The 26,866-nt window shown below is 30.9% G+C and overlaps 9 protein-coding genes and 1 pseudogene across 10 annotated transcripts, besides 3 other annotated features; 4 read left to right on the forward strand and 6 right to left on the reverse strand.

Moving 5' to 3' along the window:
- Positions 1-8,498: part of a mobile genetic element that runs on past the window's edge.
- Positions 2,498-3,312, forward strand: TVAGG3_0831610 (annotated as a pseudogene). The gene has a single exon. A coding segment is annotated over exon 1 (815 nt).
- TVAGG3_0831620 (uncharacterized protein) lies at positions 3,544-4,206 on the forward strand (the record flags this gene model as incomplete). The annotated part of the gene is made up of 1 exon (XM_051248506.1): positions 3,544-4,206. The coding sequence occupies one exon, from the start codon at positions 3,544-3,546 to the stop codon at positions 4,204-4,206; it is 663 nt and encodes a 220-aa protein (XP_051083981.1).
- Positions 4,596-6,908, forward strand: TVAGG3_0831630 (uncharacterized protein; the record flags this gene model as incomplete). Its single annotated transcript, XM_051248507.1, has 1 exon — positions 4,596-6,908. The coding sequence occupies one exon, from the start codon at positions 4,596-4,598 to the stop codon at positions 6,906-6,908; it is 2,313 nt and encodes a 770-aa protein (XP_051083982.1).
- TVAGG3_0831640 (uncharacterized protein) lies at positions 7,484-7,741 on the reverse strand (the record flags this gene model as incomplete). The annotated part of the gene is made up of 1 exon (XM_001282855.1): positions 7,484-7,741. One exon carries the CDS (start codon positions 7,739-7,741, stop codon positions 7,484-7,486), a length of 258 nt encoding a protein of 85 aa, XP_001282856.1.
- A 1,219-nt stretch (positions 8,499-9,717) lies between the features above and the next one.
- On the reverse strand, positions 9,718-10,328 carry TVAGG3_0831650 (DNA/RNA polymerases family; the record flags this gene model as incomplete). Its single annotated transcript, XM_051248508.1, has 1 exon — positions 9,718-10,328. A coding segment is annotated over one exon (611 nt), but the record flags the coding sequence as incomplete, so codon positions are not given.
- Positions 10,329-10,572: 244 nt separating this feature from the next.
- Positions 10,573-11,876: a mobile genetic element.
- On the forward strand, positions 10,669-11,796 carry TVAGG3_0831670 (Mariner transposase; the record flags this gene model as incomplete). The annotated part of the gene is made up of 1 exon (XM_051248509.1): positions 10,669-11,796. The coding sequence occupies one exon, from the start codon at positions 10,669-10,671 to the stop codon at positions 11,794-11,796; it is 1,128 nt and encodes a 375-aa protein (XP_051083984.1).
- Positions 11,877-13,561: 1,685 nt separating the features above from the next.
- Positions 13,562-14,196, reverse strand: TVAGG3_0831680 (uncharacterized protein; the record flags this gene model as incomplete). The annotated part of the gene is made up of 1 exon (XM_051248510.1): positions 13,562-14,196. A coding segment is annotated over one exon (635 nt), but the record flags the coding sequence as incomplete, so codon positions are not given.
- A 729-nt stretch (positions 14,197-14,925) lies between these two features.
- Positions 14,926-15,425: a mobile genetic element.
- Positions 15,426-18,112: 2,687 nt separating this feature from the next.
- TVAGG3_0831700 (uncharacterized protein) lies at positions 18,113-22,721 on the reverse strand (the record flags this gene model as incomplete). The annotated part of the gene is made up of 1 exon (XM_001323604.1): positions 19,527-19,853. One exon carries the CDS (start codon positions 19,851-19,853, stop codon positions 19,527-19,529), a length of 327 nt encoding a protein of 108 aa, XP_001323639.1.
- A 164-nt stretch (positions 22,722-22,885) lies between these two features.
- Positions 22,886-24,430, reverse strand: TVAGG3_0831710 (DENN domain-containing family; the record flags this gene model as incomplete). Its single annotated transcript, XM_001323605.1, has 1 exon — positions 22,890-24,422. One exon carries the CDS (start codon positions 24,420-24,422, stop codon positions 22,890-22,892), a length of 1,533 nt encoding a protein of 510 aa, XP_001323640.1.
- A 503-nt stretch (positions 24,431-24,933) lies between these two features.
- TVAGG3_0831720 (uncharacterized protein) lies at positions 24,934-26,825 on the reverse strand (the record flags this gene model as incomplete). The annotated part of the gene is made up of 1 exon (XM_001323606.1): positions 24,973-26,817. The coding sequence occupies one exon, from the start codon at positions 26,815-26,817 to the stop codon at positions 24,973-24,975; it is 1,845 nt and encodes a 614-aa protein (XP_001323641.1).
- Between the last annotated feature and the right edge of the window lie 41 nt (positions 26,826-26,866).

Consider the following 26,866-nt stretch of genomic DNA (forward strand, 5'->3'; position numbering starts at 1 on the left):
TATATAATATACTTATTTCATTTTATTCAGATAGGTCTTTGGGATTGGGATACCTTGTCCAAATTCAGAGGAAGTTTGAGAGGTTGGGATGGGGTAGCCCATATTCAATTATCCCAAGTGTACTCCACGAATTTAAAATTATATTATATTATTGATGACATATCTAAATTTATAGATAAAATTTTCAATGCGTACACAATTTTTTTTGAGAAAATTCTTTTTTTTTACTTATTTTCATTCATAAAAGCTCACGTGAACTTAATTAACAACTGAGACATTTCCTATGAAATCATTTAATGCCGTCAAAATAGACATGTCTAAGCTGTTTTGAGTGACTTTCGCTCGATGTCTGATGCAATATCAGACATCGAGCGAAAGTCTCTCATATTGGCAACACATCCATACGATCAATACTATAGCTACGAATTACAAGCCTGTTTGGGCAATTTTTGGCCGAGTTCTGATTTTTCATTAGATCTCGAGCGAAAGTCTCTCAAATTGGCTGCCAGTTCATAAGAGTGAAACTCTAGCTACGAATTAGAAGCTTGCTTGAGAGACTCTCGCTCGCGTTGGGATCTGCATCAGAACTCGAACGAAAGCCTCTCAAAGTGGTAAGACCTGCTCATTGTTGAGCAGGAGCTGCGTAATGTGTTCGAGTAGAGTGAGGCTCTTCTAAGATCTTCCTTGTGATTGGAAGAAATTAGAAGAGTCTCACTCTACTATTTTGTAATTGTATGCCCTGGCCTTTGAGTGACCAGGGCTGCGTAATGAATTCGAGTAGGATTGTACAATAGCTCGGCAAACGCCGAGCAAATTGATATAAACGTACATCCCACAAAAAATGGATTGTCAAAATTTATCCCAAATTTTACAAAACCGCAGCGGTTATGACATCCCAGGGCTAAAAAAATTCGGAAACTCGCATCTCTAACGGAACAACAACTGAACTTCATTTAACATATAATGATATTTATAATAAAATAGTTGATGAATATAAAATATCACTTGAAAAATTCTTTGTTAAGGCTATTTAATATTCAAGCATTAACATTATCGAATAATAATCCTTTGAATCATAATCAATAATAATTGACCTTTCACCAGTTTCTATCGTTTGTTTTATTTCTTTTTGTTCCCCACTATCCGGATCGGTCATTGTAATTGTTTTTGTTATAGTATCAGCTTTATCTTTAACTTCAATCTTTTTTCCATCGGGATATTTAAACCAAAATTCCAAAAATTCGATATTGTCAATCTGTTCATATTTTAATCTATCAATTACATTTTTAATACCATCTGAAAATCTTATGAAATGGTCATTATATGGGTTTGATTGAACTAAATTTGAATGAAGTGAAATATAACCTGTTGATGAATATGACACTGACTCATATTTTCTGAAAACACTAAAATTTATAACATGAATGAATTTCTTATTCGTTGAATTTATGAATTCTTGAGGTAATCTTATTCTAGTTTTATTTATCACTGGAAAATAACGCTTTACCATATTTTTAATCGTAATAAAAAATGTCAATTATCAATATTATTTCGAATAATAACTGTGAATTAAATTTAACAGTTAGCGGAATTTATAATGTTACTCTCGTTTCTGTGAGTGGTAAATTTAATCCCATTCTTTTAGACCCTTCAGATTATATATCATTTATTAAAGATGACCATGAAAAAACGTATGATATGTATATAAATAATGTGATAGCGAAATGGGATATTAACATGATTTTAAGTTATTTAAATGAATCATTTATCGTATGGTATGAAGAAAATTTTAAATCAAAACCCGATAAACTTTTTGAACTTGATGAAATATATAACCTTATTAAATTTCCGCTGAAAATTAAATTTTGTACTCCTCATCTTCGTTCATTGTTGGGGATATTAAATTTTGAAAAAGATGTTGGGGATGTTTTGTATTCTGACACTGGTTCCAATTTCATTTTAATCAAATGTGATAAAGTTAATACCCCAATGAGATTTTCACATCAAACATTAGACCCTAACTCTTACCCATCAATACAAAACATTTTATCCATCAACTTAAACACATTTTCTTTATCATATCCGTTTCAATTATCTGGGAATTCATTTATTCTTCATTCAAAAGATTTATCAAATATTAAATTTAGAATAACTGACCTATTTAATTGTGATTTAGAATTTATGAATGAAATATTATGGCAATTTCAAATAGAGAAAATAGCTGATGAGATAACGGATTAAATATTTATTTTTAAATCGTAATAAATGATTAAACAACAGCAACTTAAGGCGCAAAGCACCCAGGTCCTTCAGACCATTACATACGCCATATATGCATATAATTCAAAGACGGCAGAACAAACGCAAAGGTTGAAATATGGAGATTTGGAGATAGTATTGAAAAATGACCGTTTCGAATTCGTTTGCAAAGGTGGTGCAGTGATATCAAATATAAAAGAAATTTTATTTATGAATTCAAAAATTAAAGGAATAACGGATGATATAACATCAATTCCACCAGAAGAACAGAGATATTACGCATTAAATGCATTTCCTAAAGTTTTGAAGATTGGAAGATTTAATTTAAATGAGGAATTCATAGAAGGTTTCCTAAATGACATAATGAAGAAGGTGGATAAGGAATACGTGGATAGTGAGTTAATGAAGAAGGCAAATTTGGTTTATGTAGATGAAAAAGATAATGAAATTCAAGAAAAGGTTGAATGGTATCATAAATGGACATCGGAGACTTTTAAAGTTAAAGCTGATACAGAATGGGTTTCAGGATGTTTAGACCTTAAAGCAGATAAAACTTATGTAGATGAAAATTATGCAAAGAAGTCGGAAGTAAATGATGTGATTACAAGCATGAAAAATGAAATACTTCAAACATTATATCCTATAGGCTCTATTTATACATCAATGAATTCAACAAATCCAGCAAGTGTTTTAGGTTTTGGTACATGGAAGCAGATTGTAGACAAATTCTTATATTGTACTAAAAGTTCAAAACAAGCCGGTGGTTCAAAGAAAATTAAAGAAGCAAACCTTCCACCGCACACTCATACAGGAACGACAAACTTTTCTGGCGACCATAGACACTCATTAAGAGACCACCCATTATACAACTCAGACTATGAAGCTGGTTATGATGTTTTATCTCCAGCTTATAACGATTCAACAAAAAAGACTTTTCGACAAACTGAACCAGGAGGAAATCATGTCCATACTTTCACAACAAATCCAACAGGCTTGGGTAAAGATTACATGCCACCATTTGTGACTGTATTTGCATGGTACCGAATGAACTAAATATATTTTATGTCTGTAATTAATTGGGTAATGAAGTAGCGGATGAACTGCAGAAATATATTTTCTTTGAAAAAGGTTAGATCTAACCCGATATCTACCCTCAGCCGCTAAGCGGCGAGACCCTTTGGGTCTTTTCTACCCTCATGAATTTTCATGAATTTCCTTAAGATTAAAAAAAATAAAGTTAGTTTTATTTTTATTTATTTTTTTATTTTATATGTAAGAACAGAAATGTCAGTCGAAGCAAAAACATTCACGAACAAATCTAATGGCGAAACATTCACAAAAGGCACTTATAATGGTATTGAAGTCTTACGTAGAGACAAGGATGATTACATTAATGCAACAAAGATGTGTCAGCAGTTTAGGAAAGACTTTAGAAAGTTGTTGGAAAATAAGTCCTGGGAAGAGTATTATAAGGCGTTTTGTGAAGAATATAGCAACAGTCCGAATTCCGGCGGTTGCTTTTTATACAAAATTCATGCAGGAATTCCTGATGAAATCAAACAGGTTAGAGGAACGTATGTATACCCAAGACTTATAAACTATATAGCAATGTGGGCTTCTCCAAAATATTGCATAGCAGTTGGAAAAATTATGGACTCCATAGACAAGAAAGTTCATGAGAAGTTAGATGAAGAAGAACTCGAAGATACAGTAGAGAATGCAAAACATTTGTTTGAAGAAGAAGTTAGAAAAATGCATGAAAAACAATTAGAACATGAACGTGAGATATGTTATGGTTATAGAGATTCTCCATACGAACTAGACCAATGGGAACAAGAAGATTTAAAGAGAGAATTTAGAGAATATGAACTCGCTAAGATAGCATTAGAAACTGCAGAAAAGAAGTTAAAAGTTTGGGGTCGTTTTGTACAAAAATATTGTGAGTAAATGAACCATTTATTTTTGTCATAAACGACCAAAAATATATTTTATCGTTAATGGTTTTTAGGTTATTCAATAATTAATTATTTTTGAAGAACTGAAGGTGTCACCACGTCACCATGTCACCAGGTTAATTAACTTCTCTTAAAAATGATGACAACATGACATTTTGACAACAGTCCAGGAAATATATTTTATCGTTTATGTTTACGTTAATGTTTCGTAAATGTTTTCATGAATGTTTTCAGTGTCACCACGTCACCATGTCACCAGGTTAATTAACTTCTCTTAAAAATGATGACAACATGACATTTTGACAACAGTCCAGGAAATTTGATGCAGCCCAAAAATAAAGTTAGTTTTAAATTTATTTTTATTTTTTTATTCCTATATAAATGACAGCAACAAACAACAACAGCAACTATATCGTTTCTGATGAAAAAGTTATTGATTCATTAGCTGAGGAATTAGTTGTGGCAGAAACTAAAACCCTCAACGAAAGAATTGGTGAAAACAAGATTGATTTACATAACTACCTCAAACACGATGGAGGAAGAGGAAGGAAAACTGGTATGGCTTTATTAGTAAATAAAATTTCAAATTTAACGATTATAGATGTTGATATCAATAAATCATACAATGATGAACTTAAAGAAACAGTTGGAAAAGACATTCTATCAAAACTTTCGGATAAAGATGTTATCGTTAAAACCGCTTCAGGAGGTCTTCACATTTATTGCAACACTAATTTCTTCTATTCAACCTCGAACAGAATGATTAAATGCTATTCCTGCAATGATTATGATATCGATATCATGACTTCTATGGATGATTCAAAGCGTTCTTTAGTAGTTATGGCTGATTCAAGAGTTCGCAAGAATGCAACAGAACCAATCAATACATACTCATTCATTCGTGGAAGTTACGATTCAACATTAACCAGAACAGTGAATGATATATTAAATGATTTGAATATTAAGGTAAGAGTTGAACAGAAGAATGAAGAAATAAAGACTATCATGAATGAAAACAAAGATGTAAACATTGACGATAAACTTGCCCAGAGCATAGTCGATGGTATTAGTGATTTTGAAGTACATAATGACGGTGGAAACATGAATTTAGAAAAAGAAGTTACATTATTCACACTGTTTCAAGCGATTAATTCGTTACCTAATCATTTAATTAATGAAGCATACAATAACGTTTATAACTTCTGCAATTTAACTGAAAATGCAAAAAGTAATTTTGAAAAAGCACGTAGTAGATATGCACATTTAATGACTTCTCCATTTGTTTTAGTGAAGATTCTAAAACTATACCAAAAGGAATATTATGATGAATACGTTTTACCTTTATTACGTAAGCCAAAAATAACATTTGATATAAAACTTGATGACTCGTTTTTGATAACAGATATTAGACGCAAGGCTGAAAATCATCAGTATAAAAACAGTTCTGAAGTAATTGAGGATTTATCACGTGTAATCCGTTTTGTAGATTGCGGAAATAAATATTTCATTCAAAAGGACTATAATATCCACGACAAAATGAATCAAATATCATTCATTCTTCAATCAAACATGAAAGAGTCACTTAAAATGATTAAATTATTTAAAGAAGAAGGTAAAACAATAACAGCATGGGACGTACTATTAAATCAATTATCCTCATTAACCGTTAAGGGTGTTTGCTTTAAATCTGATTCTCCAGATGTTTTCTCAACATTTCAAGGTTATAAATACAACGTTCTCGAAAAGCCTGATTACTCAAAAATTGAGATGTTTATGAATTTCATTAAAGAAGCCATTTGTGATAATAACGATGAAATGTATAAATACCTTCTCGGCTGGATTGCATCAATGATTCAACATCCTGGAATCAAGAATGAAACAGCAATTATTTTGAAAGGACTTCAGGGAACAGGTAAAAACAGATTTACAGACATTATTTCTGAACTTCTCGCCGGTTATTCATGTAAAAACATTACCGAAATAAGTGAGCTAACGGGTAATTTCAATTCAGTAGTTGAGAATAAAATGTTTCTTGTACTTAATGAACTCAAGAATGTAGGTGAAGACAGACTCGCAAACTTCAACGCTTTGAAATCAATTATTACGGATAATGAGATTAGAATTAATGAAAAGAATCAACCCAGAAGAACTGCTCAGAATGTTGCCAATTTCATTTTGGTAACTAATAACGTTTACCCTGTCAAAATTGAAGTTGGAGACAGAAGATACGTAGTTTTAAGAGTTAATGGTAAATTCAAGGGTCAATTTGATTACTTCAAGAATTTAATGGATTCATGCACAAAGGAATTTTATGATAATTTACTGACGTATTTTATGCAATATGACCTTTCATCATTTAATGTACGAATCATACCGATGACTGAAGCCAAACAAGATTTAATAGAATTATCAACAAATCCTTTAGATGTATGGATAAATACACATTATGATGAATTGTGTGCAGGTATGACGTGTAAAAATGCTCTATTCTGCAAACCATCAGACATGAAAGACAAGAATTTCCAAATGAGCATTAAGGATAAATGTGATAGGAAACAGAGAAGAATAGATGGTAAACAAACATGGTGTTATGTTTTGAAAGAAGAAATGAAAGGATTATATAAACAGGTTGAACCAAACGATAATGAGGATTCATTTACTGATGATGAAATACCTGTAAATGAAGCTTTATAAAGTATGATTGGAATTTATTTTTGCATTAATCCTGCTGTGTTGTCAAAATGTCATGTTGTCATCATTTTTAAGAGAAGTTAATTAACCTGGTGACATGGTGACGTAGTGACACCTTCAGTTCTTCAAAAATAATTCATAAATGCCTTCCTCCTTTCGTACCCGTTGTCAAAATGTCATGTTGTCATCATTTTTAAGAGAAGTTAATTAACCTGGTGACATGGTGACGTAGTGACACCTTCAGTTCTTCAAAAATAATTAATTATTGAATAACCTAAAAACCATTAACGATAAAATAACTGATAACAAAATTTTATTTTTATATAAATGGATACCCCACAAGCTCAAAATTTACCACGAATCATAACAAGGGAGGAAATGATAAAAATGATGCAAGAACGAATTAAAAACAACAAACAACGAAAACCGAGAAGATGCGGTTATGCAGTAATGATGGAAAGAAGAACCCAGAAGGGTTCGGCGTCTCGAAGAGACGTTGTCGAAGAGGAATAAAAATTAAATTTGGATAGAGTTTAAAAATTCATCTTTATTAAATTCATCTCTTCCAATCAATTTATTTATTCTATTAAATTCTTTATTTTTGCTTCACTCAGTTTAAGGATTGAACGGTAAGTTTCTAATTTTTCGATTATTTCTTTCCTCTCTTTATCGTTTTCAATTACTTTAGTTTTATGGGCATCAACCCCGCCGCATTGCAGCTTCTTTTTGTAATAGCATATTTTTGATTTAATTCTGTTTAGTTTCTTTTTATATTCATCGTCTGGACTCTGAATCTTAATTGAATCAGGACTCTTGGATGCTTCGTTGTCACTCATTTCTTACGAAATAAAAAAATTAAATATTATTTAAATATAATGGAGTAATAAAATAAATCGGAATTTCTATTAATTTATTGTTAACCTCAACTAATGCATTGCCGTTAATATATCTAATAAATTCAGCTATTGTGTCAAATCTTCATCTTCTTTTTGTCATTGATTTATCAGTTTTTCCATAATCGAGATGAATCAAAACTTTATCCCCTTGTTTAAAATTCATGAGCCCCGAATTAATTTGTTCACGTTTAACATCATTTAACCTTTCCATTTGCTTTCTAATATATTCCCATTCTTTTGAAATATCATTTTTCATTTCCACTGGTTTCATGTTTATAGTTCTATGCCATGTATTATTGGAATAATATACTAACTGCTGTATGATGGAGTCATTATTTCCATCCCAGTATATCCGACCGTTAACTCCTAACGCATCTCTAAGAGTTCTCATTACCGCATCAACTATTTTATTATGAAACGTATATGGAGAAGATGAAAAGTAAAAATTAATTTGTGGGAAATAATGAATCATAGCTGCCTGAAATCCTTTATCACCATCGCCCCTGATATTATCTACTCTTTCATGATCTAGTAAGTATTGAATAGCTCTTCTTGTTTCCTGTTCTGTTTTCCCTTTCACCGGAATGCAATATAAATATCTAGTGTTAATGTTAATGGCGAATAAATAAGTAACGTTTCCTTTTGAATATTCCAGATGATCGATTTCGTATGAATATGGATATGGTGCAAATGAAGGGCGACTAAATTTTTCCTTTAACGGTTGAATTTTCGGGTCAATTGGTTTATTTAATATCTTGAAATCCTTTTTAAAATCTTTTTGCTTCTTTAATGTTTGAAATGGATATAATAAAGTGAATGATGAAGGATTAACTGAAGGAGGAGGAGGTACTACCGTTGGAGGTTTTGGTGTTGCAAGTGGTTTAATTTTATCTGCTTTGATTTTGGATGATGAAGTTTTGGATTTCATTCCCCCCTTCATTAATTCTGGATGTATTCTATTCATTTGTTTTAAATATGCTGTATATAAAGGTTTGATATACTTTCCCGCTTCGAGTTTATGTTGAAGGATGAATTCCAAAAGTTGATCTTCATTTAAAAGTCGGGCTGAATATGATTTAACTAATGAATCATAAATTAAAGCTTGTGCTTCATTTATGGTCTGAAGGACCTGGGCGTTTTGCACCTTTAGCTGTTGAACATTTGGCTTTTGCGGCTCGGGATTATATAATTTATATAATTCATCAATATCTTCTTCTGTTAATACTTTATTTTTGAAATCTTTCAACTGTTTAAGTTGTGATTTAGTTTTTCCCTTTGTATATTCATTATTTTTAATTTTGTCTTTAATTTTAGAAATTATTTTATCATGATATTTCAAAATTTCATTTTTATAATATGGATAATAATAATCCATATCATCACCCGTTATATTGTTATTATGTTTTTGGAGATATGATTTTAATTCATAATAATTAAGAAAATTTTGATTAAGTACTAAATCATAAATTAAATTTTTTAAATCTGTGTTATCCATTTATATAAAAATAAAATAAATGTTTTAAGGGTGCCCACCTCTTTGAATCATAGTATCAAAACCATTATTTACATATTGAATCGCATCATTAACGGTTCCTTTTGTCTCTTCTGTGGCATTTTATTAAAAATAAAATTTTAAATTGTATTAAATAAATTGCATACAACATCCATTTTCACAACATACAGCCTTAGTGTGTGCTCCTGTTAATGCAGTCTTACCGATTGTTAAGCGAGTCATTGACCTGTTTTTAAGTTGTAAATTAATATTCTGACCATCGAAAATAACTTTATCATTTATTATATCCAAATAATTTTTAGGTGTTAATTGCTTATTTTGCCTTAAACTAACACCTTTCATTTTTTGTGCAATCTTTTTAAAATCACTTCCATCAATTGAACCATTGAATGATGTATAACACTTAGGGCATAAAGCAACCATGTTATCACCTTGTTTCTCAATTGCTAAACCCAATAACTTCTTCTCATGTGCTTTTTCTTCAGCTTTATTCTTTAATTTAGGTTTAAATTTCTCATCAAAACAGAAGAAATCAAAAGGTGCGAATTTGAAAATGTTTTTATCATAAAATTGTTTATCGGTAACAATTGCTTGAAATGCTTGAGTGTTAGGAAGATTTGGGTCGCCAGCGATTGCCCAATAAGATGAATCAGTATCACCTTCAATGAAATGAAAACGATTAACATTCATGCATTTATACATAAAATCATAAATGAAAACCAAATACCAGTATTTTGCGTTATCTAAAGTGAAGAATGCCTCTTGTAAACATGTATCACATCTATAAAATCTATCTTTAAGCATCACTTGATATGTATCCTCACCTATTTCTCTTATGTTTTTAAACTTATTTGACATACATGCAACGCGTGCCTTCTGTGCATTCATTATTTTAGTCTTTGCGTAATTTTGTGTATTCATTGCATCGTAACCATATGATCCATTAAGTGAAATCTTGCAAAATAAACTTTTTCCTTTATTTCCTTCTAATTCAGCCTTTTGTCTTTCGTTCATAAATTTGTTTGCAAATTCATTAAAACAAGTGTTTTTAGTAAATGTTAAAATTGATTGAATATCATCGATGATAAAATGAAATCTGTCGATTAGATACCAAAGATAATAAGAAGAAAATGGTTGATATTGGTTGTGTGTTGATGCTAACTGAGTTAATTTCCTCTATTTCTGGTCAACTGGTAGATTGTTTGATTTCATGTAATTATACATAAAACTGCCAATTGTTTTTTCATCTGTGATAATATAGGGTGTCCAAAGGTGCGTTTAGCACAGCGCTCTATATGAGACTATTAAAGGAGATATATGCTGATTATAAATATATAATAAAAAATATGAATATATGTATATGATGAGTATGTTGTATTTTGGCGCCATGCCGGGATATAAAATGAATTTTGAGACAAGAGGCGGTTTCGCGGGAAATTTTGGCGGGATTTTTTTCATTTTTTTAATGAATCATAAAGAAAACATCCTCGCTCTTGCAAAAAAATGCAAAGACTGTAAAAAAATCTACGAGCCATTGGTAAAATGCTTCGGTATGGATGCTCCTAGCTATTCCACTGTAACGTATCATGTTAGGATGTATCACTTCATGAACAAAAAGGCGCCCATCATAAAAATTGACAAAAAATCGCCGGATCAAAGAAAAATCAAAGCAATTCTTCAAGCGCTAGATGAAGACCCAAGAGCATCACTCAGAAGGATAGAGGAGATGACAAAGATACCACGTACAACAGTCAGTTATTATCTGCACAATTATTTGAACTACAAACTAGCGTATACACGTTGGGTTCCGCACAACCTTAATTCAGTTCAAAAAAAATCTAGAGTCCAATCTTCGAAAGAGCTCCTCTCTATATTGGGTGCGTATCAATCCAAGAAGTTTCGCTTTTTAGTAACAGGGGACGAGTCTTGGTTTCAATATGCAACAGAAGCCAAAATCATGTGGATCCCGAAGGATGAAAATCCGCAAACATTCCCGAAGAAAAAAATTGACACACCAATGATGATGTTGTCGGTTTTTTGGGGCGTGAATGGCATCATCGCAATTGATATTCTTCAAAAACCTAATACGATGAATGCTCAGTATCTAATTGACAATGTTCTTACTCAAATTATCAATTCTGATGAGTTTGAGAAATCCAAACAACAAAAACAAAAGTTTGCAATTCATTTTGATAATTCAAGAGTTCACAAAAGTCATAAGGTAATGAATTACTTGGTGGAAAACAATGTCAAAGTTGTTCCAAACCCAATTTATTCACCTGATATTGCACCCTCTGACTTTTATTTATTCGGCACGCTAAAAAAGAGAGCTGAAGGACGCGAATTCGCGAGTCCAGATGATCTCGAAAATTTTGTAAGAGAGCAATTTGAGCAATTTTCTCATGATGATTTAAAGCGTGTCTTTCAAGCCTGGATCGATCGCTGCGAACGCGTGATTGAATCCAATGGTGATTATATTTAAATAAACTTTATATATATGTAACTTGTTTATTTCTATTCGCAGTATTCAGGTTTGTGCTAAACACACCTTTGGACACCCTATATCTAAGTTTCTTATTATCGGTAAAAAGTTTATGTAATCATTAATGTATTTTTCATCAATGTGACCCTTTACTTCAGCCACGAATAAAGTATTTTTCTTCTTAATTATTCCCAGTGCTTTTGCTTTCTTTGTTGCTGTATCACAAATGATAACACCTTTCAATCTTCCCGGCATATACATTTTATGGGCAGTATATTGAATGAAATCATGAGGATTAGATGAAAATGATGAAGGATATAATGAATTAAAGTCAACACCAACGAAATGAGTCATGATGTTGGAAGTGTCCTCATTTGATACAGTTTTAGTTTCTGGATTATATGAAAGTTTATTAATGTGCGTGATTCCTTTAAGATTAACACGATGTTGAACATTTGATAGACCACCAGTAATTCCATTACGGAGAATGTGATAAGCTTCAACTGAATCTAAAGTCATTGGTAAATTATTTTTTAATGCATAATTTCTTAAATTGATTCTTAAACGTTGAACATTTTCATCTTTATTTGATTTTACAACATTGCAATAACAACACATTAACTGACAATTTTCTTTGGTATGTGGTTTTTCATTATCTATTCTATCCAATGTTGGTTTATTAGCATATGTAAACGCTTTACCACACATTTTGCATTTAGATGAAAGGATTAAATCATGATAGTATTGAAAATCATCCATTGAAACATTATTTTTAGTATCTCTTTCTGCTTTTTCATCTTGTTTCTTATATGATTCAATTTTATATTTCCAATACTTTTTCGTTAATTCAAAACTTGATTCTATCTCTTCCTCAGGATATTTTTCATTAGGATTAAAGTCTTTATATGCTAAAGCGTAACGAATCATTGAAGCATTCGATGATAAAGAAAGATTATGAAGCGTGTCAATTTTATAAACAAATGTTTCTTCAATAATTTTATCAATTGGGTCAATCATAATTTCAACATCTTTATTGCAATAATGAATAAAATATTCTAATCTATTCTTAAAGTTTTTAGCATCATTGAGATATATTTGATAATCACTATCTGATATAGTTTCTTGAGTTAATGCTGAATAAAATGAATCTTGAGTGAATGGTTCCACTTTATATAATTCTTCTTCGTAATTCTCCCATGTGATAAATTGATAAGGGAAAAAGGATTTAACGCGTGATTTATTGTTTCCGAAATCTTGAGTGAATTGGTCTAATGTCCCACCCGCTATATAATTTCTGATGTCAATAAATCTCAATTCATATGGAACGTTTGTTTTCTTTACAATGATTTGCTTAAATTGTGAAGAAGAACCCAGCATTGATTTTATTTTCCATTTTGCAGTGTTTAAATCACGAAGAATTAAATTTAAATCAAACTTTCCCGAATTAAAACCTATGATATTCACTTTATTGAATTCCCCATCTAGAAGTTCTTTAAATGCTTCCTTCTGTTTTTCATTTAATGTTTGCGGCTTCATTAATTCATCGTATTGACTCATATTTGATTCAACAACTAATGAACAGGTTGAAAATAAAAACTCAATCCAATCAGAAATAAAAGAATCACTCGAAGTTAAGCAAAAATTCCTCGTATACGTTTTATCATTTAATTTAACCGTTGATGATACCATGAATGGTTTTAAGTAAGCGTTCAAAGTTGCACACTCGGAAAGTTGTAATTCTTCTTTAGTCTCTAATGTTTCAAAGTCAAAAGTAATATAATATCTTGTCGGTTTATAATATTCCTGCAAATTGTGAGCTAATAACCACTGATATATCTTCTGTTTCGTAATATGTGGTGCATATGGTTGCTGGGTCTTTTGCAATTGAACGTCTTGAATTAATCTTCCATTATTTTCTTTACATTTCTCACAATGCTTTAAAAATCTTCTTTGGTTTTTCCTTTCTGGGTCATCACGGATAGAATAAACTTCTTCTTTACAATATGGACAAACTTTATAGCCGGTGAGTGCTTCAACGTCTGTTATTCTGTCAGCGTGAAGTTTTCCACATGGACTCTGTGTTAATAAAATATTTACTGTTTCAAATTCTGGATCTATCATTATTGATTCCACTAATGGAAAGTCTACCTTATTTATGTCCACGTCTTCTGGTTGAGGATCACAATAATAGAAATCAATATTAACATTTAACATTCTCGCTAATCTCTCACTTTCTGATGAAATGTCAAACCCTTCATATGCATCTATTGCTTCATTTAAATAGCTTCTACGAGTTTTAGGATTAACACCATCAGGAATGTTATAGAAGCGTTTAAATAACCTTCTACCTTCTGCTCTAATTTGATTATCATTCATTTTAGCTGTTCCGTTTTTGTTCATTTATGTAAGAATAAAAAATTAAAAAATAAATAAAAATAAAGTTTATTTTTTAAAGCCCATAAAATGAATTAAGAACACATAAATTTTTATCATCTGCGACGTGACGAATACATTTTAATTTACTCAAGAATGCGTACCCTGATACATTAAATCTAATTCCTGTCTTATTTAATTTCACAACTTTGAAAAGGAATGTATGAATAGCTATAAAATGATGAGAAGATGTTTTATGGGTTGCTTCCATTTTTTCTGAAATAAATGAATAAATATAATGCTTATAAGTTTTCATATCTTTTATGTTCTTAATAACGAATGGTATAGACCTTTCCACTTCGTCTTCCTTCGGTGCTGTTCTTTCATATGAAACATTATTAATATCTTCAACAATGAAACCACAATCACACAAAATTTTATAGGTTCCAATGGTTTCTTTTGATATTTTATCTAATAAATCAAAAACTTTATCAACACCTGTGCATTTATTTAAATAATAATTTGTGTAAATATCATGATCTTCTTTCTTAATCGTATTAGTTGCATATGTCACGTTTTTAAGAGTTTTTTTGAATTTTTCGGAATCTAAAGGTGGTGAAAATAAGAGACAAGGGTATTCTTCATTATCAATAAATTGTAACTTATGTTTACGAATAAATTTAGTACCTTCTTCTGAAAGTGTTTCGTCTATTTCACCATCTAATAAATTTTGTGTTGATTCTGAGACATAATTTTTATATCTTTCTTCATGAGATTTCTGTACTTCTGATTCTGAAGCTGGGATATTCATTAAACCTCTACTTCATTTTCATTATATTTTTCAACTTCTCTTAATTCCTTAATTTTTTCATCTATTTCATCTCTTATTTTTTTCAGTCTTTCAATTTCATCGTATTCATCATCTTTAATCCGTTCTTCATAATATTCAGGGAAAACATCAGGTTCTTTAGGTTTTTCTTCTTCAGATGTAGGATATAAGAAATTTATAACATCATCTTTATTCATTTTTCCATCATAATCTAAATCATTTAATAACTCCGCGAATTTTTTACAATTTCTTAAATAATATTTATTAACTTCATAACCCACCTCCTCTAATATATCCTTTATTTCCTCGTTTGTGAATCCTAATTTTTTAACGTTGTTAGTTTTGACGCTCATTTCATACAAAATAAAAAAATAAAATAATAAACATAACCAAGTTTTAATTTTTCGTAAGAAGTTTATTTTTTATTCATGAAAATAATTATATCTGATTTCTTTTACTCTCTCGTACATACTAGATTTGAAGAATTCAGAACATTTCCCTAACGTGTGCCAGTTATTATATGAAACTGAATAAACTTTATCCTTATCTTTACACCTTTCATCACTTCCAATATATTTATATCTCAGTTTTGATTTAGCATTTTCATATTCATTAGCGTTTAATAATTCACAGTCTTCCTTTTTAAATTGATGTTTAAGATATTCAGGATTTAATACTCTACGTTTATATACTCCTAACTTAGTTCTAAAGGTTTTTCTACAAAATTTAGGAATTCCATCCTCTTTAATGTCATCAATGATTTCCATTTCATTATTTTCAATTTCTTCTTCTCGTTTATGAGGTCTTTGATTATGACTCCATTGATTCCATGAAATTAAATATTCTTTATCATTATATTTATACCTCATTAGCTTATTTTGGCTTTCATATTCATTTCATAAATTCACAATCTTCATTTTTAAATTGAAGTTTAACCCATTCAGGATTTAAACAATGTTTAATTAATCGCGGAATATCTGACATCATCTATATATAGCTTCTTTTATAAAAGATGAAAATGAATTTTTAATTAATGTTAATTTTTTTAATGATTTATTTCATTATGTATGGGCTGAGTGTAAATGTCTTACAATTTTGAAAAATTTTTAAATCTTGATTTATTCAAAAACGTAAGAATAAAAACCGTAAGAATCATACATTTTTTACTTCATATGTTAAAAAAAATGATACAAAATCGCTCGATATTGTATGAATTCTTACGTTTACAAAAAAAGTCACTAAACCCTTCATACCCTACTACTTTTGTTACATTGCAATTAATACTACTTTTTTTCTATGAAATGATTTGCAAATATAAAGGGAATATTATATTTCCAATTATAACCAATATCGATGATTTTTAATTTTTCAAACAAATATGTTATACACTAAAGGCATGAATAAGGGAAATATTGCACACGTAGGCAATGGTATTTCATCACTATGCTGACGTTGACTCCTAGAAGGTAATGTTTAACCCTAAGAACGAATAAAGTTTGATTGTTTTAGATCAAAAAGTGACAGCAATGAATGAAATTCCTTTAGAAGACGTAAAAGACACTATTGCTCAACAATCCAACGAAGAATTATCTAGTCCGAGGAAAAGAACACTCAATTATATAATATTTTCATTTATTACTCTTTTAATTTGCATTTTATTGATATATTTCATTAAAAAGAACACATCATCATTTAAAAATCTCAGCGTCGAACTTTTTAGGAATATTAATGTCCAATCAAGCGAAAACAAGAATTACTTCAACATATTTTTAAATTTTTCACCGATTTCTCTTTATTCTCAGCTATTCAAAGTCAAAATTACAGCTTTTTCAGACCAATACTTCGATACAGACAAATATTACCACTTCGATTTGAACTCAACTCAAGAATTTTTCAATAATAAAAAAACGATTTCGCAAAAATCAAAAACTAACCAACATTTCGATCTAACATTCTACAAGAATGCATCAAAATCTAGTAGTTTCAACATATTTCAAGGCATTCTGAGAAATACAACTCCATTTCAAATAAATCTTCAACTTTCATGCGAAAACATACAAGATATCAATACATTTACTGTTACATACAGATATTGGACACCTTGTTCTAGCAAATACATTATCTTTATTAGAACTTTAACCCATTATTTCGGATTTATTTTGATTTTTTTCCTAAGAAAGAAAAATTTTGTCATTTTCGGTATATTTAGTATAATTTCAACCAATCCATTATCATTTTTCATGCCATCACTTGATGAATACTCTATTTACTTCATTTGTTATAGTTTTTATCTGATTTCGCTCAGATGTTTCGAAAATCAGCTTTTTATGAATCTGATTGACTCCCAATCAATGAAATACATGATTTGCTCCATCTCATTTCCACTGATTGAAGTTATTTCTTTGTTTTTTTGTACAAATTTCGAAGAATCTTTTTCTTTCATCGGAAATCGCAAGATTACAAAGATTAATGCCATATTCATGATACTATGTGAGGTATTATCAGTAATTCCTATTTTAATCATTTCTTTTTCAAATTTGCAAAAGAAATTTTCAATTTTTTTGTTGAATCAACTTGTTTTTGTTTGTTTTGTCCTTTTTGATATTGCTGTTTCATCTTATTCAATTTTTCTTGAGTATTTCAACAATCAAAAGAATTTCCTTCCTTCTCATTCTATTAGAATGTCGTCACATATCATATCTAGCTTTGTTTTGTGTTTTTTATAAATGTTTTATAAAGATTTAGTTTAATTTCCTTAAATTTTAATGAAACTACTGAAGTAAATATAAAATGTAGAAATTCTTTCCTTTTACAGCCATCAAAAATAATTCCAGAATCAAATTAAAAGAAAAACGTTTATTCTTCTTTTTTGATGGAATTACCGAATAATCAAGTGAAATTGGGCGTTTTACTTCATGATTAACTATTTATTGAAGTTTTAGTGGAAGATTAAATGTATCCATAATAAATATACCATTTAAATTTAGTGTAGATATTAAATGTATTTTCCCCTTGCTTTCAGAGATAATATAAAGTAGTTAAGTTCAAGTCGAAAAAAGTATCTTTATGAATTTTTAATGTTTAGTAAACATTCAAGAATCAAATTAATCGATAAACGTTTCTTTTTCTTTTTAGAAGGAAATAAAGGGAAATCAAATGAAAATGGATCATTTGCTTCGCATTGGCCTAATGATAGAAGCTTAAGTGTAAGATCGAATGAATTCGTTACCATTTTATCTGTGTAAACTGAACCATATTCAGTAGTTATTGCAGATAAATCTTCTCCAAAACAGTTTATGACTGTGAAAATAGCATGATAAGATGCACAAAAAGTACAATTTGCAATGTTACCTGAGAAAATACATTCTGAAACAGTAATATTTGAATCCCATGAAGATGAAAGAAGGCCTCCATAAGTCTCATCTGAAACTTTACACGAATTGTTTTTGAATTTTGAATTTTTGACATATGAATCTCGTGTTGTATAATGTATCATACAGTTTTGGTTTTCATGATTTTCATTAGAAATAAAACAACAGAAGTTAATTTGAACTCTATCAGATACAAAAAAATAGCCAGAATATTCTTGACATTTCGTAGAAGTGATGTTTATAGAAATAAGAGTTTTTTCTCCATTTAAATGATACATACTGATAGAACCAATCTCATTGAGGCCGCATTGATAAAGAGAACTTAAGTTTGCGAAATTTTTATTAGTTTCTGCTTCGACGTATGTGTAAGAATACAGTCCACTCTCGGTTGTATAGCATTTAATAGCACAAAATCTATCTTGGACAATCGAACTATTGCATTTGAAGAAGATGCAACCACCAACTCCTTCATTTCTTGCAATATTAGTATATCTGCATAATGAATGTAGAAATTTAATATCATTAATACTGCAATTAATGACATTCTCAGAAAAATCTTTGAAATTTGAAGAAAGTAAAAAGAAATCATAAGAAATTGTTGGTTTTGCATTATCTGTGACTCTAATATAATTTTCAGTGGGTGAACCATAGTATGTTTTCCATATTTCATTTGGTACTATGGATTTATTTTGAGAAAATTCGGTACGAAAAGGGAACTTCCCTTTGACTATTTTTGTGAGCGTAAGCCCATTCGAAGAAGTAATCCAGCTCAACAAAATATACTAGCAGTATTAATTCGCATCGAAATAAATTGACAAGAAGTAGATTCGAGAGGAAAATTGAGTACCTTTTGATACTTTGTTTGCCAGAAAGAACACACTTGTAAACTTTCTGACTTTGCGTGGTTTTGTGCCAGAAAGGACTCAATTTATCTTATATTATATAGAATCAAGAAACTATTCAAATGTGAGTGTTCAAGATATACTCATAGAAGGATCATTCGATTGCTTTTCTGATGACCAAGAAACAATCCATGTTCAAAATTATAAGAGTGTTCTCTTCTGATTTGTATGTAACTAGCAAGACATATTATAATTCTCAAGAAATGAAGGGAAAAAAAATAAAAATAAAAAATAAAAAATAAAAAATAAAAATAATTATAAGGAACAGTCAGAGAAGAAAAGTCTTCCTTCGTGGCGCTCTTCTTGCATTCGTTGGTAGTTCTCCGTAACTTTGTTGAGAAACTCTTCAAATGCAAGTGTGTGAGAGAATGATTCGTAGAAAGGTCGTTCGATTGATTTGCAGCTGCTCAAGAAAAGATCGGTGTTCAAAACTGTAACTGGATTCTCTTCTGATTTGTCTGTGACAAAGAAAGGCTGAAGTTCGGATGAAAGACGAGGAGGTAGATGGTTAGTGAAAATAGACAAAATAGAGTCAACTAAGAATGGACTAGCGTTGTATTTTGGTGGATCTAATTTAGACATCGCTGTTGACAACACTAAAGGTGATGTTTCACCTGTAGATGCTGCTTCTATGACTAGATTAAGCTTGCGAGCAATATCTTCTGTTCCTGGTAAAACTAGAAGTTCTTGTCGACGTCAACAATTATATAATTATTTACTGAATGACTATTACATAAATAATTTTGGCAAACAAATTAAGTTAGATCATATAGCACAAAAAAGTTCCCGATTCATGACAATCATTAAATATGAAACAGCAAAGTATATTTTAGCTAGATCATATTGATTACTCAACAAAAAACAGCTTCTTTACATTAATAATCTAATCCATTGGTATATAATGATATCATATTAATGCGAATAATATGCTGCAGTTATTTTTTAATGTTTAAAAAAGATTCAAGAATCAAATTAAAAGAAAAACGTTTCTTTTTCGATGGAATTAATTGATATTCAAATATATATGGATTATTTGCTTCACATTTATCAAGTGAAAGAAATGAAAATTCAAGTTTCAAATGATTAGTTTTGATTTCATTTGAATTAACTATTCCATGTGCACTACCTGCAGATAAATCATCTCCAGCGCAGTTTATAATTGCAAGAAAACCATACCATTCTGCACAAAAAGTATAACTTGCAATATTTTCTAAGAAAATAGATTCAGAAACAGTCACATTTGAATATGAAGATGTAAGAAGACCCCAATAGCTTTCAATTTTACATGTGTTATTTTTGAATACTGATCTTTTGACAAATGAATCAGAAGTGCATGTATGACACATGCAATTTACGTAATTTTGGTTATCATTAGAAATGAAACAACAAAAATTAATATCAGCTGTATTACCTAGTAAGCTATAACCAGCACACATTGCACATCTTGTATTTGTGCTGTTCGTAGATATAAGAGTTTTGTTTCCTTCACAATGAAATATACTGGCTTCTCCAGTATCATTGTAGCCGCATTGAATGATAGTACCTAAAATAACAAAATTTTTATTTGTTTCTGCACGAACAGCTGCAAATGAATACATTCCTTGGCGTGACGTATAGCATTTAATAGCGCAAAATCGATCTTGGACAATGGAACTGTTACCTTCGAAATAGATGCATCCGCCATTTTCTTCATCTCGTTGAATATTGGTATATGTACATAATGAATGTAGTAATTTAATATCATTTTTACTGCAGTTAATGACGTTATTTGAAAAATCTTTGAAATATGAAGAGTATAAAAAGAAATCTGAAGAAATAGTCGGTTTTGTATTATTTTCGATATTAATAAAATCCTTTGTTGGTGAACCATAGTATGTTTCCCATATTCCATTTTGTGTTATAGCATCATTATTGAAAAAACTTTGGGGAGAAAAGGAACTTCCCTTTGACTATTTTTGAGAGCAAAAGTTACAGACTATAAGTAATTCATTTCACAAATGATGCTAACTATGAATTACCAACAGTACAGGATGATAGGAAGTATTGCTTCTCTCATAGATATTATATATAAGGGGCAATGTTTAGAAAATTCCTTAATTAGACCTCGTGTAAAATATTTTCATTTCAAGGATTGACTAAGATAGAGCTGTTGACATAATTGCTCTATCTTCATAATGTTGGTAATCAGAATGTAACTTTGTTAAAAAAACTCTTCAAATGCAATTGCGCGTGAGAATGATTCGTTGAAAGGTCGTTCGATTAGCTTGTTCAAGAAAAAATCGATATTCAATACTATAATAACGTTCCTTTCTGATGTCGGTGACAAAGAAAAGCTCTCAAGAAATTGATGATCTGTTAAATTTATGATTTGTTAATATTTAGGAAACATTCAAGAATCAAATTAAATGAAAAACGTTTTTTCTTCTTTTTAGAAGGAAATATGGGATATTCAAATGAAATTGGATGTTCTGCTTCGCATTTACCTAATGAAAGAAGTTCAAGTGCAAGATCAAATGGATCTGTAGTAATTTCATGTGTATCAACTGAACCAAAATAAGTACCTACAGACAAATTATCTACAGTACAGTTTATAACTTTAATAAGACGACCAAGGACATAAAAAGTAAATTTTGCTTTGTTTCCTGAGAAAATGCATTCGGAAACTTTAACAAATGCTGAAATTCTTATTGCTGAATTAAGAATAGCACTCTTTGGATCATCAATTTTACATGAATTGTTTTTGAAAATTGAATTTTTGACAAAAGAATAAGTTGTATCATAATGATTCATGCAAGCATTACCTGATTCGCTGTTATCATTAGATATGAAACAATAAAATCTAATATTAACTTCATTATTTTCAAAATGATATCCTGCACATTTTTCGCATTTCGTATTAGTATTGTTTGTAGAAATAAGAGTTTTATCTCCTTCATAATGGTATATGCTGGCAACCCCAGTGCAATCATGGCCGCATTGATAGAGAGAACTTAAGTTTACGTAATTTTTATTTCCAGGTTGAATGTATGCGTATGAATACTTTCCGTTGCTTGGTGTATAACATCCAATAGCACAAAATCGATCTTGGACAATGGAACTTTCGCCTTCGAAGTAGATGCAACCACCATCTCCTTCATTTCGCGTAATATTAGTGTAAGTACATAATGAATGTAGTAGTTTAATAGAATTAATATTGCAGTTAATGACATTGTCTGAAAAATTAACGAAATCTGAATAAAGTAAGAAGAATTTTGATGAAACAGTTGGCTTTCTGTTATCTGTGATCCTAACATATTTTGCTGTTGGCTTATCGAAGTACTCTTCCCATATTTCGTTTGGAGCTAAGAAATAATTTCAGGAACTTGTCTGTGAAAAAAAGAACTTCCCTTTGGTTATTTTTGTAAAATATCATTTTTATCTAAAATCATCCGATTAATAGCCCATTCCATAGATTTTAAATGAAGAATATCTTTTAATTTTGACTTATGAATTACTGGATCTATAATTGTATTGGTAATCTATTATCTGTATAACCAAGCAAAGATATACATATAAAAAATAATTCTATATACAAATTTAATAAACTAATAAAAAAACAAAAAAACAAAATAAAAATAATTATAAGGAACAGTCAGAGAAGAAAAGTCTTCCTTCGTGGCGCTCTTCTTGCATTCGTTGGTAGTTCTCCGTAACTTTGTTGAGAAACTCTTCAAATGCAAGTGTGTGAGAGAATGATTCGTAGAAAGGTCGTTCGATTGATTTGCAGCTGCTCAAGAAAAGATCGGTGTTCAAAACTGTAACTGGATTCTCTTCTGATTTGTCTGTGACAAAGAAAGGCTGAAGTTCGGATGAAAGACGAGGAGGTAGATGGTTAGTGAAAATAGACAAAATAGAGTCAACTAAGAATGGACTAGCGTTGTATTTTGGTGGATCTAATTTAGACATCGCTGTTGACAACACTAAAGGTGATGTTTCACCTGTAGATGCTGCTTCTATGACTAGATTAAGCTTGCGAGCAATATCTTCTGTTCCTGGTAAAACTGGAAGTTCTTGCGAAATAATTTCGTTTTTGTCAACGTCAACGATAACATCTACGTCGAATTTCTGGCCCATACCATATATAAATGGTGTCGGAGTACCCAAAACTTCATTAAAACTAAGAGGAAGTACGGGCATAATCGTAGTTATCGACATGAAGGGTTTTACGAGCATTGAAGCTGCAATAACGCAGTTTGAGTATCTTTCGGGGTATTTGGAGTAGATTAATATGTGGTAATCGAGTAATAAAGCTGTATATAACTTTACAATGTTAACTGTTGATAAATGAGTAAGCAGACATGGAAGAGTAGGATAAGCTAAGCATTGATCTTCACTTTGCGGGGATGGCCATTGTAATGTAAAGTTTTTGGATAATTTTATCGGAGGAACGTTGAAGCAATCAATAGAATAGTAGTAATCTAGGAGAGTATGGAAGAATTTTGGTATTTTGATGCCTTCTAAGATCGCTATCTGTGGAAATTCTTCTGATAATCGCAATGGTTCTGGACAAGTGCCATGAGAAGTAGGAGTTAACGAATGGTATCCTGGTAATTCATATGCTCGTTCTTTTGCACATGAATAATTAGCTAAAAAAGTGACAAATTCAGCCATTGGCGAAATTAATTTTGCTTTTGATAAAATACAAAAAGCAAATGGAAAAGTAGTCGAAAATTTTGATGCAAAAAATGGAATATGAGATTTTGGAGGAATAAATACAACGCAAAAGCCGTATATCGTTTGAGAACTGTTATTTAAGAAAAATGGAAATGCTGATTGAATGAAACCGCGTGATTTCGAACTTGTTGCATATTTTAGTCCGTTCGGGAAACAGAATTGGCATATTTGCTCGTATTCTTGTGGAGTTCTTTGAATTCCTGTTGAAGGAAATTTCAAAATAATCCGAGGATTGTAATCACCTCCCCTTGATGATGATCCTCCGCCTGTAGAATTTAATTGTGCCGGATCTAATGGATTTCCAAAAATAATGAACTCTTCAAACATCGTGCAATCGTACTGTGTCAATGCAGGATGACTAAGTGTTGATGTCATTCGCTTACTCCTTATTGATTGCAATAAATTTTCGTCGAAATGACAAACTTTCTTTGAGCTCATTAATTTTGTGAGACGGAATCAATCATGGAAATTTCCTAAATCATTATGCATAAATATCAAAATTCTACTTCAAAATATCCCAAGCAGACAGTTCAACTTTGAAAAAGTGTTTTCAACATAAAATTTTTAAATTCAACAATACAAACATGTTTATCTTGAATTCGGCACTTACAATACGGTTAAAAATTACCATTTGCTTTCATTTTTAAATTCATAATGTATTAAATTGAAAATCTCTCATATTATAGTTATTGAAGAGATCTATATGAACAAATCCTGTGGGTTATTAGTGACTTTTTAACAGATATAGTTTGAATTCCATAGAATGCTAATATATTTAGTAATTTAAATCAATATTTGCAAGTTTTCATTGATATATGCGATTTTCTATTAGACTCATCATATCATAAGGTATGAAATCTTAAAGCTTCCAATAATATTGATGGAGTATGAATGTGGAGTCTAAATTAATCAATTTTTTTATTAATATTTAAAAAATCAATTAAATATAATAGCATAATAACATTTTATATATATAAAACACAGATAATTAATATAGATCGTCTTCATCAGATGTTCCTAGATCGAAAAGATTATCTTGAGCGTCTCCAGGCAAAGGACCACCATAATCATTAGACATTATTTCAGACATCTGAGCGAACTGTCCCTTTACGAACTTCCTCCATGAATTTGCGTCACATGGATCGTCTGGAGGGGATTCTTCGAACTTTTTTGCTCTCAATGATGAAGCAGGGGACATTGTTATGACAGGTAATGTTGGTATTGGCGGTGGTGGCCCGATATCTGCAATGGAAAGGGTAGTTGAGAAAGATTGAGCCCTTTGGTTAGTAACAAGACCAGAAAACGGTTTATCGAATGCAGGAATAGGCGGAGCAGGTGTTAAAAACGGGTGCATGTCATAGATATTGTTGCCCATTGACATAGGAGAAAGCGAAATTGCACGTTCCCTTGCAGGAGAATCAACCGGAGGTGTAACAATGGCATTGTCATTATAATTCAATGTCAAATCACCTGGATCCGAGATGATCTCTTCGTCATCAGAATCTCCAAGAATATCTTCATTGGTCATCAGTGGCATTTGGACGTAATCCTGCTGTGCGATGAGCGAGTTCTCTTGATTGGTGGCTGGTGGCTGCGTAAAAGCATCGGATCTCTCGGAATCATCGTCGGTTGAATAACATTCTGTATCAGAAATGAGTTCTTTGGCCACGGCGTGGAGATGGGCCCAGAAATTGGCCAATACGTAATGTCTCTTATTGAAAATATGGGCAATTCGTGATTTTACTTGACATCTTTTATCAAATTCGTTTAAATCGATTCCTGTGTTCTTGCAAGCCTCGAAAGTGGACAAGAATGCATTGTGGATCATTGATTGGCATGGATTACTGATTGTTAGCTCAAATAAGTAATCTAAAAGATGAGAAGCGGGTTCTATGTTAGTTTTAAGGAAAGGAATAAGGCGGGTGATTAATGTGATCGCAGAGCCTTTATCATAAGCAAATGGTTTGTTAGACATCGCAAAATTAGTGAATTGAGGAAATCTTGCTTCAAAGAAATCAGATATTTCGTAAAGATTATCGCTATCATCGTATTCTGATGAATCACTGTCTATATCTGATGATTTTGCGTATTCAACTTGAATAAGTAAAGAATAAAAAAATTTGAGGCATCCGCTTGCCAAAATCGCGTCATTTGTGTCGTATGTTAAAGCTAAAAGCTGATCAAGGCGTTGTTGTGAACAGAAAAACGAAATATTATTGGAAGGAATCGCGAGAATGCCAATGATATTAGATAAGATGATGGCAACACGATAACTCTTCTGTATAAACAATTGGTTGTATAAAATTTCAGATATCATGATCTGTTCGTAAAGAAGATTCAAAGAAGGGTTATTTTGAATAGAAATCATTCTGAGGGACTCGAAAATTGAATTGTAATGAATAGATTGTATCAGGCTCTCAAAGATTTGCGGATGCATTGCAAAAACACTGATCGCGGCTTGATTCTTTGATCTGAGAATAGAAAGGAATGTTTCAGCAATGCAGATGAGAGTGCGCTCAGGGCTTTCTGGTTTAGCAAATTCTAATACTTTGTCGAAAAAATATTCACAATTCGTTACATCCAATGGAAATCTTTCGGCGTAAGCACGAATTACTAAGTCGTAATATGATTGCTCTTTAGCGTCAAGTGAGGAATTAGTATTTAAAGCGCAATCGATCAATGTTTTGAAGTGTTGTTTGATAAAATCATGAATTATGTCTTGTTTTGATGCAATTGACTTAACTGCATTGGCTTCATGAACAAATTTGCTTAGTGTTGAATCGGAATTTTTAACTAATTCTATGATACTATCAATAGATTTCGAATTCAACATCTAAAAACAAATTTGCATTCAAAAAAAATTTTTTTTGTGCTGAGTGCTC

Source organism: Trichomonas vaginalis, chromosome VI (genome assembly GCF_026262505.1).
Source record: "Trichomonas vaginalis G3 chromosome VI, whole genome shotgun sequence".
In the NCBI taxonomy this organism is placed as follows: domain Eukaryota; phylum Parabasalia; order Trichomonadida; family Trichomonadidae; genus Trichomonas; species Trichomonas vaginalis.